The 12,044-nt window shown below is 44.7% G+C and overlaps 1 protein-coding gene across 1 annotated transcript; it reads left to right on the forward strand.

The window, feature by feature from the left end:
* Window positions 1-1,218: 1,218 nt before the first annotated feature.
* On the forward strand, window positions 1,219-7,702 carry LOC140212180 (peptidyl-prolyl cis-trans isomerase-like). The gene is made up of 6 exons (XM_072282841.1): window positions 1,219-1,413; window positions 4,196-4,226; window positions 5,727-5,815; window positions 5,903-5,999; window positions 7,352-7,427; window positions 7,510-7,702. The coding sequence occupies exons 1-6, from the start codon at window positions 1,234-1,236 to the stop codon at window positions 7,643-7,645; spliced, it is 609 nt and encodes a 202-aa protein (XP_072138942.1). The 5' UTR covers window positions 1,219-1,233; the 3' UTR covers window positions 7,646-7,702.
* The last annotated feature ends 4,342 nt before the right edge of the window (window positions 7,703-12,044 follow it).

The raw sequence follows: 12,044 nt of genomic DNA on the forward strand, positions 1-12,044 counted from the left end.
AATGAACGGTTTTGCAACCCTGCACAGTTGATGGACATTGGGGGAACCTTTCTTGCATCTAGTGTGGACCTTGAGCGAGGTTTTAGCTTAATGAATCAACTCAAAAACAAGCCGAGAAACCACTTAGGTGAATGTCATTTGGATATGTTAATGAAAATCAAAAGCTATCAATTGGATGGAAGTTCTATTGGTCTAGATAGAATTTACAAAGAATGGGTAATTGCCAAAGACACGAGAGAGAAAAAATAACTGAGTGACTTAAATATGTATGTTATTTTGTTGTTATTCTGTGCAGTTTTATGTCAAAAATATTTTGTAAACCTACATAAACTGTGCCATGTGTGCATTCAGTGCGCACATACAGGAAATAAATTTGCACAACGTAAGATTTTTGCGCACACTACTAAAAATGAGAGGGAACATTGGTCATAAGGATCTTAATTTAAAATGGTGACTGTTCATTTCCCTCAGAAGATGCTGCCTGACTCAACGAATTCCTTCAGCAGCTTCGTGCCTTGCTCCACATCCCCAGCATTTGCGGTTTTCCTGCGTTTTCGTATGCAATTAACGATGATTTATCAATAAAAACCTTTTCCACTGTCGTCCATTTATTTAATATCATAAAGTCTCGCAGATACGATGCGGGAAATCTGAAAAACACAAAATGGTGGAAAAACCCAGCAACTACAAACTTTACCGCATTTTGAAAGTGATCCGACATTTTAGCGTATTTAGTATTTTGCTTCTGCGCTCGTGTTGATTATCGCAAAATATAAACCACTTTTCATCAATACGAAATTCAAACATTTAACTGCATTTGATTTCCGCCCTGATGGGAAGGTTGCAGAAAAGCACGAAGAAGATGTCACCAATCGGCTGGCACTTAACAGCGATTCGGTTTCTATTGGCATGTCGCGTCCCGCCCAGTGTGATTGAAGGCACTCTCCGGATTTCTACTGGCCTGCCGCGAACCCGCCCAGTGTGATTGGCGGCACGCTCCATGTTTCTATTGGCCTGCAGCGTTACGCCCTCTGTGATTGGCGGCGCGCTCCACGTTTTTTACTGGCTGGAAGCGTCCTGTCCAGTGTGATTTGATAGCGCGCCCCAAGCATTTACTGGATGGACGCCTCTACCCGGTATGATTGACAGCGCGTCGGCGGCTTCTATTGGCTGGCCGCGACCCGCCCACATTCCGGGTTCACCGCGTGCGCAGTTTGCAAGGAAGTACCTAAAATGTTTCTCGGCTCAGCCCAATACTTCCTGCATTGTCGCAGAGTGACAAAGGCAGTGTACAGCTTGTCGCTTGCGTTTCTCTCCGACCTCAGAAACTGCAGCACCATGGCCGGCAACAAACCCAAGGTTTTTATGGACATCTCTATTGGGGATAAACCCCAGGGTCGCGTAGTGATGGAGGTAAGTGACGTATGAATAATATTCCCAAATAAAAGAACAACTCCGAACCGGTTTCGAGGTCAGTAGAGGAAAATAAATGAAAACGTTGTAAGAAGATCAAAGGGAAAAAAATCAATATTTGCAGAAAACTATGAAAAAAGTGAGAGCATTCGGTGAAACGTTAAGGTCTGAAATAAACCGGAAATGTCAGACAATTGGAGCCAAACCCGCCAAAATGAGTCACCGAACAATGCAAGAGATTTAAATTTTGAAATAAGAAATCTGGATGTTTTTGCAGATTATTGGAGTTAAAGTTGAACATTTAGCAGAAACTAATTGTTACTCAGTGTTCCGCCACCTAGATGTAACTTTAATGGGACGAATGTACAGCTCGAAAGCGGGTTAGGTATTTTGCAGGAGCGGATTTTCTAAGTTGATATTTCACCAAGAGGGTGGTTAATGCGATGATTTAATCCGATTGTGTGCGTTGGGACGTGTAGGCAGGCTTGGTGAACGTTAGACGGCCGCGATCGCCTCCGGAATGGACGGGCCACGCTCAACGCTGGTTTATTTTTTGCGGTCGCTTCGGGAGGAAATGGCTGCCGTGCCGAAGCAAAGCTGAGCCTCGAGAGACCGGGACAGGGAGGGAGGGGAGGCGGAGTCACTGCAGAACTTTCAGAACTTGCGGCGACCTTAGGGCGTGGTGGGCTGGCTCCGCCTGAAGTACCGAGCAGCTTCTGTGGGGAGGGAGAGAGGGGAGGAGATCCAGGGGCCGCGGGGCTCAGTCCCGGTGCGGCCGGGCCGAGGGGCCGCGGGTCCCGTACTACCGGGTTAAGGAGCCGCTGGTACTCTTCAACTATCAGGATCCCGAACCGCCGTGGACAATTTCACACCAATACTAAACCGATTCCACAACCTATGGAGTCGCTTTCAAGGACTCTACAATTAATGTTCTTAATATTTATTACAAATTTATTTTTGTTGTATTTGCACATTGGTTGTTTGTCAGTGTTTGTGTGTAGTTTTTCATCAATTCTGTTGTATTTCTTCTGTGAATGCCTGCATAGAAACGGTGTCGAGGTAGTACAGTATATGGTGACATGTACTTTGCGTGGCGGTCAGAGCGACGCTATTAGAACTTCGGCGGAGTTCACTTTCCGCATCGTCTGTCAGGAGTTGATACGCCCTCTCTGTGAGCACATTAATTGATCATTTTAAGTTGCCCTGTGCAGGGGTTAGATGGGTGGGTTGCTGGGTGATGTGGTTCATGGGCCATAAGGGCCTGTTCTGCGCTTTATCTCTAAATCAAATACATTTACTTTGAACTTTGGGAGAAGCTTCTTCAAAGGCCTTTGATTGGTTCATTGTTTCTCTACAGATACAGCCCGATCTACCAGTTTACAGCATTGTCCAGCTTTCTCGAACTCCCACTTGTTTCTCCAGCGCATATTTTCTGCATGCCTCCTAACAAACCACATAGGAACTGAATCAACTTGCAGAGCAGCAGGAAATCTGCAGGAAGAACACTGATGCTGTTTGCCTGCTGAATTCCTGCTGCAAATTGTATCTTCCTCCAGGCTTTTAGCATTAGCAGTCTCTCGTGTCTCTGTGTGGGTTTCCTCCGGGTGCTCTGGTTCACCCCCATTAATTAAGGCATCTGTTAGTCTTGCAAGACCATGGATCTGCGCCTGGAAAGTCTTCACAAAACAGGGCGCAGGCCTAGGCAAGGTTGTATGGAAGACCAGCAGTTGCCTGTGCTGCAAGCCTCCCCTCTCCAGGACACCAGTGTTGTCCAAGGGAAGGCCATTAGGACCCATACAGCTTGGCAGCAGTGTCGTCGCAGAGCAACGTGTGATTAAGTGTCTTGCTGAAGAACACAACATGTTCCCTCGGCTGGGGCTCGAACTCACAACCTTCAATGCCTTAACCACTTGGCCACGTGCCCACTTCCAAAGATATACAGGTTCATAAAGGTTAATAAAATGTGGGCATGCTATGTTGGCACCAGAAGCATGGTGACACACATGAGCTTCCCCCAGCACATGGAGCCATGAAGCATGGCTCTTCTGCCCATCTAGTCCATGCTGCCTAGTCCATTGACCCACGCCTGGAGCATAGCCCTCCAGCCCATGTATTTATCCTAACTTCTCTTAGATGGTGAAATTGAGCTTGCACCCATCACTTATGGTGGCAGCCTGTGTCTCCCTCACACCACTCCCTCTGAGTGAAGAATTTCCCCTGAATATTTCACTTTTCACCATGACCACTACTTCTAGTCTCGCGCAGCCTCAGTGGAAAAAGCCTGCTTGCATTTACCTTCATAATTCTGTAAACCTGTCGAATCTCCCCTTATTCTAAGCTCGACATCCTTGGTCTATGTTGGTCATTAACACAAAATGAGGCCTTTCACTTTAGTTCTCAATGTATATGTGACAACCTGATCTTTATCTTTTGCGCACAAAGGTGGAGGGTGGGTTTGCTATTCTTGTTGCAGTCTGCGTGATTTGTAATTTTTTTTGCATGGGGGGGTTGATGTTTTTGCCATTTGCACAATTGTTTCATTTTTGTGCATGGGGGGGGGGGTTTGATATATTCCTTTGAACAGCCTCCATGGCTTTCTTTGTTTTGTGGCTGTTTGGAGAAGACGAATCTCAGGGTTGTATGTACATTGATAATAAATGTACCTTGAATCTTTTATTGAGTTGTAGAACCCAACTGGACTTTTTGATTAATTTCATTTGTAAAAGTGTTGCAATCACACAGAATTGATAATCTGTTGCTGTCTCTCTTTTGTCTCTTCCAGCTAAGAGCAGATATTGTCCCAAAGACTGCAGGTGAGTCTCAGGAACTGGCTGTTGAATTGAAGATCAGTTTGTATCAAAGTCAAGTTTATTTTGTCATATGCACAAGTACATGTATGCACAGATGCAGTTAAAAGGCTTGCTTGCAGCAACATCAGTCACAGAAATCACTAACAGCATTCACAAAAACTTGTATGTAACTTTTAAAAAGGGAATGCAATTAAAACAAAAAAGGTGATCTATTTTAATGCAAAGTGGTCATAGTGTTGCTAAACTGTAGTGATGAGGGTTGTAGTGTAGTGGCTAACACAGTGGTCTAGGTTCAATTCCCCCCGCTGCTGATAAGTTCTCCTTGTGATCACGTGGCTTTCCTTTGGGTGCTCCCAATTTCCTCCTGCAGTCCAAAGATGTACCGGTTGGTAGCTTAACTGGCCATTGTAAATTATCCCATGATTAGGCTAGGATTAAATCGGGGGGAGTGGGGGGGATTGCTGGGTGGTGTGGCTCAAAGGGCTGGAAGGATCTATTCTGCATGGTACAGTCGGCCTTCCGGATCTGCGGGGGATTGGTTCCGGGACCCCCCGCGGATACCAAAATCTGCAGATGCTCAAGTCCCTTTTATAAAATGGAATAGTATTTGCATATAACCTGTGCACATCCTCCTGTATACTTTAAATCATCTCTAAATTACTTATAATACCTAATACAATGTAAATAGTTGTTATACTGCATTGTTTAGGGAATAATGACGAAAAAAAAAACGTCTGTACATGTTCAGTACAGACGCAACCATCGTAGCTCTTCTGGGAACGCTGATGCTGCGTCGGCATCAGCCGATGCCAATTCTCCCGTGATCTTTAAGCTCTTGAGGCTGTAGCGCTTTACGTAGCCAGCCAGCCATCCCTTACTAGCCTTAAACTCCATCCTCTCACTCACAAGTAGCGAACGAACGAGACGTGAGGCAAACAATGCTCAAACAACGAATGCTGGAGAGAGACTGAGGATCTGTGAATTGGCGGGAGGCTACAGCAGGGTACGCCAACACATCATTTCATTCGCGTGGATTCAACGTAGTGCTTGGCGCAGGGCAAATTCAAGTTTTGCTTTTTGGAACTTTCTGGAATTTTTTTTTCAAATATTTTCCATCCGCAGTTGGTTGAATCCACGGATGCGGAACCTGCAGATACGGAGGGCCGAATGTATTTCAAAATAAAGATGGCATGGCCTGGATTGTGGGGATCTTTGATGGGTGCTGCCACCTTGAGGTAGTGATACTACCAGTAGTGGGGAGGGGTGTGCCTGCAATGTCCAGTGCTCTACTTTCTGCAACCGTTTATGTTTCTGTGCATTGAACTTGCTGTAGCAGACTAGGATGCAATCAGTTTTGATATTTTAACAGTACATCTGTAGAATTTGCCACGCACTAACAAAGAAGCCATACCTCCTTAACCACCAAAGGAAAGTGTGTCTTTTTCATTACCCTCTGCATCTGGGTTTAGATGTGCAGTCTTACTCTGGATGGCTTTGTTGCAGAAAACTTCCGTGCATTATGCACAGGCGAGAAGGGTTTCGGTTACAAAGGCTCAACGTTCCACAGAATCATTCCTAACTTCATGTGCCAGGTGAGGACCAATGTTCAGGGACACATCCCTGTTCTGATCTTGATCCAGCCGCTGCAATGATGACACATTCAACTTTGAATCTTCTAGGGTGGCGACTTCACAAAACATAACGGCACCGGAGGCAAGTCCATCTATGGGGAGAAGTTTAAAGATGAGAATTTTCAGCTGAAGCACATAGGGTCAGGTAAATGGGATGTTTGCTCTGATTGTATTGGTGCTTTCCAAGGTTGGTGTGGTGATGTAGGGAGTAACATATTCAACCTCAAGTTAATTTTCACAGGTGTACACGCCCAGCATATAAATGCCATGAAAATGAGCTTTTTGCAGCAGCACAGTACTTTACAAGGACAAACGTGTAGACAAACTTAAATTAATATACCTTTTTCAGGAGGGGGGGATTTGGTGAATCACTTGTCACTTTAGATCTTTATTGTTGGCATCTATTTCCCCTCTGCTTTTGCCCAATGCCCATTAAGGAGAACATCAGCATTACTGTAATACATCATCAAGTCTGTTTTAGAACATAGAGCAGTACAGCATGGGAATAGGCCCTTTGATCCACAGTGTTGTGCCGAGCCAGCTAAAAAGTAAAGCAAAGAAAATGAATCCCTCCTACCTACACACTGTCCATATCCCTCCAGCTTCCTCACATTTGCGTGCACGTATCTTAAAAGCCTCTAATGTATATGCCTCTACCACCATACCAGGCATTTTCTTAAAATACTTAGCCCTCACATCCCCTTTGAACCTAGGCCCTCTCACCTTTAATGAATACCCTCTGGTATTGACATTTCTACCCCAGGAGCGGGTGCTGTGCCCCTCGTAATTGTATAAACCTCTATCAGATCTCCCCTCAGCCTCCAGTGCTGCAGAGAAAACAAACCAAGTTTATCCAGCCTCATGATAACATGTGTCCTCTAAACTAGGCAGCATCCTGGTAAACCTCCTGCACCCTCTCCAAAGCCTCAACGTCCTTCTGACAGTGGATATTGAACTGTGTGCAATACTCCAGATGTGGCCTAACTAGAGCTTTGTGGCAGTGCAATACATTAAAGAAAATCTATGTTACCCTGAATATATAAAAATAAGTAGTGCAAAAACAGCAAAATAGTGAGGTAGTGTTATTGGACTATTCCAAAAAACCAATGGAGTGGAAGAAGCTGTTCCTAAAATTTTTGAGTATTTGTCTTCAGGGTCCTATACTTTCTCCCTGATGGAGGTAATGAAAAGAGGGCGCGTCCTGGGTGATGGGGATCCTTAATGATGGATGCCGCCTTCTTGAGGCATCGCCTTTCGAAGATATCCTTGATGGTGGGATGGGTAATTCCAATGATGGAGCTTGTTGAGCTTTTTCCGATCCTGTGCAGTGGCTCCTCCATATCAAATGGTGAGGCAACCAGTTAGAATGCTCTCCACAGTTGGAATGTGCTAGTCTTTGGTGACGTAACAAATCCCCTCAAACTCCTAGTGAAATGTAGCTGTTGCTGCCTTTGGCATTGCTGTAGATCTGAACACATCTGCCATTTCCCATTGCAGGCACCCTGTCCATGGCCAATGCTGGACCAAATACAAATGGTTCCCAGTTCTTCATATGCACCGAACAGACCAGCTGGTAGGTGGTGTTCTTATTTACTTTGTTCTGTTTTTCACTGAGAATTTTGGAAGTAAATAATGTTGCCTGCTTGATGTTACAGGTTGGATGGGAAACATGTTGTGTTTGGATCAGTGGTAGAAGGAATGGATGTGGTAAGGAAGATGGAGAGCCATGGCACCAAGAATGGAACACCCAGTGCCACTGTTAAAATCACTGAGTGTGGGCAGTTGTCCTGAAGTATTTGAATTTGGAATTGTACGGTTTAAATAAAGTGTGATTGTTTGGAACTCCAATTTTGAGTTTTAAAGACCACAATTTTTGGCAAATCATTCAGGTATCTTCTCAGGGATTTTCCATTATTCGATCCTGGTTGTTCTTTCAACTTCATGCAGTGTGCTGGCTGAAGAAAAATGTTACATTGAAATTTTTGGTTTGATATAGAAGAGTAGTGGGTCTTTTAATTGCACTGGGTAGTAGTGGTTAGCACATTGCCTCACAGTGCAGGCTGTACATTACTGCCCCCCCCCCCCCCCCCCCCATAACCAGATGGGTTTCCTCTCGGTACTCCCATGTTCCTGCGCCTTACAGGTTAGGGTTACATAGAAAACTTGCAGCACAATACGGGCCCTTCGGCTCATAAAGCTGTGCTGAACATGGCCTTTCCTTAGAAATTACCTAGGGTTACCTTTAACCCTCTTTTTTTCTAAGCTCCATGTACAATTGGATTAAATGTTTCTAAATCTGGAAGATAATTAACTAACTTGGCCAAAATGTGTATACTCAGTAAGTATAAGCTCTGGGGTGGCAAACTGCATGGAACAGGTACTAGTACAATTCAATAGGATATTGTTTACAACATAGCCAAATGCATCCAGAGCAGCAACAAAAATGTTAACATCACTATGTTCTTGATCTGGCCATAATAAAGAAGAAAAATTGGTAAAATTCAAAAAGGTTTGTATCAAGAAATGTTAGTCTCCTTGGGAGGCTAAAATAAAGATGGCAAATGCTAAAACTGCTCTTTGACTTTAAATATTGGCCCTGTTTCTCTCCCACAGATGCAAGTTAACTTGCTGAATATTTCTAGCAATTTCCATTTTTATTTTAGACCTGCAGGTTTTTTAAAAAATCTTCATTTAAAATCACTCAATCTTCAGTCATCTTGACCATGTGATTCATGATTTCCCCATATTATCCTGACAATAGCATTTCTTAATGTCCAAATGCGCTTGAAATCAGGGACTGAAAATAGACATCTCATTCTCTACCCAGATAGAATAAATGCCTAATTTGCCAGATGTCTATGAAAAAGCTCATTAAGTGGCTACTAATAAACAAAAATTGAACTTAAAACTAAGTATAATAAAAGTAATTTGCATTGACGGACTGGTTGATTTTCTATACTAATATTCTCAACACTCCAAGACAATTTTATTTTCCCAAGAGGATATATGAGCAGAATTGGACCATTTGGCCTATTGAGTTTGCTCTGCCATTTCTGCAGGGCTGATCCATTTTCCCTCAGCCTCAAGTGAGTTGTGATGACTCCAGAAGCATAGCTTCACTTGTGAGCCACTCAGCGCAATACTCATGTCATTCATTCATTTCACTGTCTTCTGAGTGTTTCACTATGGGAGAACCACCTGATGGTTGTTTCTGTCAATCATTATGCAAGATATTTTGGCGGCCCTTGCATAGTTCCAATCCACTCTGTGACTGCTTTTTTTTTTGCAGTAATTTATATTTTCAAATTATTTTTCACATGTATGAGTGCAAACAAAACATTAAAATATGATCGAAGATACATTCTCGTTCACCAATACCCAAATACCACTCAGCTGGTCCCGCCTCCGGCGTTGTAACCACCAATGAACACACAACATTGGGCCATGGACGATCGGTCCCCGCCCTCTATTGCGATTGACAGCCCTGTTTCACCAATCATTTGGTGAGTCGAAGCGTACGGACCGGGTATTAAATTTGCGGCTGACAATCGACGCTAACTCAACCCGAGCCCCCCACAGCCGTTACCCGACACACTAGGTTGCAACAGCCCTTGGCCTTTTTTTCATTTGCTTCAGATTCCTGTATCGGCTGGTCACAGTCACGAACGCCCCCCTGACGCCTTATCTTCCGTGACGCCTGTCAGTGCTCCGCCCCGTGATTGACATCACGGCGCCACGCTCTATATTCAGTGACGTCAACCGTCGCCCCGCCCTGATGAGCAGCTGACAGCCCAGCCCGCCCACCACCGTCACTTGGTATTTATTGTGCATGGGAGTTTGAATTAATTATACCTGTTCCCTCGGATATAGGCGAGAAACGGCAGATGGAGTTTAATCAGGCCTTTTGGGTGGGCAGATGTACAATTGATAGCCAGACCCCCTGTGCAGAGGAATCTTGGGATCCAAGTCTACAGTTCCCTGAAAAGTTGATAGTGTGGTAAAGAAGGCACATGGTTCTCTTGCCTTTACTAATGATTTTTTTCAAACATATTAGCTTTATTTGTCACTTGTACATCGAAGCATAAAGTGAAATATGTTGTTTGTATCAACAATCGATGCAGTCTGAGGTTGTGCTGCACAGTTCCCAAGTGTTGCATACATTCAGTGCCAACATATTACACCCACATCTTACAGCTCTAACGCGTAAGTCTTTGGAATATACGAGGAAACTGGAGCACCCGGACGAAATCCACGCAGTCAGAGGTAGGTGAAAGTACACACTTCTTTACAGACAGCAGTGGAATTGAACCCCAATAATACAACTGGGCCTCTAAAAGACCACAACCTTGTCATAGGGTTGGAGGCTTGCATGCCTCAATGACCCAGAGAGTTTTGTACGTCGGCTGGGGTCAGGGCCTTGCTGTTTTGGCTCTTGGTAGGGTCACCCATGCCAAACAGGTCAAAGGGTAGAGGCCAGCCTAAGAGGAGTCCACTAGTCCTCCAGGTTCGGGGGTTCAGCTCAGGGCTAACAAGACTGTTACGGAAACACCAATGAAGAATTCTTCTACATCTGAGTGTGATGGTTTTCCTGAGTCTCCACCTGGGACTTGCATGACTGGTGGTAATGAAAACCATGCTGACTCTGACATGATGAAGGAAGCCCTGAGCACTGCCAGAGATGGAGGATCTTCATTGCCACCCTAAGTGCCAGCAGCGTAATGGGCAGTAGGTAGGTATGCAGCTAGTGCTGTAAAATGTGATGCTACAGTGCCCTGTTCACTGTACACTACTAATGGCAAGACCTGTTAACAGTGTTACATAGAACATAGAATAGTACAGCACAGTACAGGCCCTTTGGCCCACAATGTTGTGCCGACCCTCAAACCCTGCCTCCCATATAACCCCCCACCTTAAATTCCTCCATTTACCTGTCTAGTAGTCTCTCAAATTTCACTAGTGTATCCGCCTCCACCACTGACTCAGGCAGTGCATTCCACGCACCAACCACTCTCTGAGTAAAAAACCTTCCTCTAATATCCCCCTTGAACTTTCCACCCCTTACCTTAAAGCCATGTTCCTCTTCTATTGAGCAGTGGTGCTCTGGGGAAGAGGCGCTGGCTATCCACTCTATCTATTCCTCTTAATATCTTGTATACCTCTATCATGTCTCCTCTCATCCTCCTTCTCTCCAAACAGTAAAGCCCTAGCTCCCTTAATCTCTGATCATAATCCATACTCTCTAAACCAGGCAGCATCCTGGTAAATCTCTGTACCCTTTCCAATGCTTCCACATCCTTCCTATAGTGAGGTGACCAGCAGTGGACACAGTACTCCAAGTGTGGCCTAACCAGAGTTTTATAGAGCTGCATCATTACATCGTGACTCTTAAACTCTATCCCTCAACTTATGAAAGCTAACACACCATAAGCTTTCTTAACTACCCTATCTACCTGTGAGGCAACTTTCAGGGATCTGTGGACATGTATCCCCAGATCCCTCTGCTCCTCCACACTACCAAGTATCCTGCCATTTACTTTGTACTCTGCCTTGGAGTTTGTCCTTTCAAAGTGTATCACCTCACACTTCTCCAGGTTGAACTCCATCTGCCACTTCTCAGCCCACTTCTGCAACCTATCAATGTCTCTCTGCAATCTTTGACAATCCTCTACAGTATCTACAACACCAGCAACCTCTGTGTCATCTGCAAACTTGCCAACCCACACTTCTAACCCCACATCCAAGTCGTTAATAAAAATTATGAAAAGTAGAGGTCCCAGAACCGATCCTTGTGGGACACCACTAGTCACAACCCTCCAATCCGAATGTACTCCCTCCACCACAACCCTCTGCCTTCTGCAGGCAAGCCAATTCTGAATCCACCTGGCCAAACTTCCCTGGATCCCATGCCTTCTGACTTTCTGAATAAGCCTACTGTGTGTAACCTTGTCAAATGCCTTACTAAAATCCATGTAGCTCACATCCGCTGCACTACCCTCATCTATATGCCTGGTCACCTCCTCAAAGAACTCCATCAGGCTTATTAGACACGATCTGCCCTTCACAAAGCCATGCTGACTGTCCCTAATCAGACCATAATTCTCTAAATGCCCATAGATCCTATCTCTAAGAATCTTTTCCAACAGCTTTCCCACCACAGACGTAAGGCTCACTGGTCTATAATTACCTGGAC

The sequence above is a fragment of the Mobula birostris genome, chromosome 18, assembly GCF_030028105.1.
Source record: "Mobula birostris isolate sMobBir1 chromosome 18, sMobBir1.hap1, whole genome shotgun sequence".
Classification (NCBI taxonomy): domain Eukaryota; kingdom Metazoa; phylum Chordata; class Chondrichthyes; order Myliobatiformes; family Myliobatidae; genus Mobula; species Mobula birostris.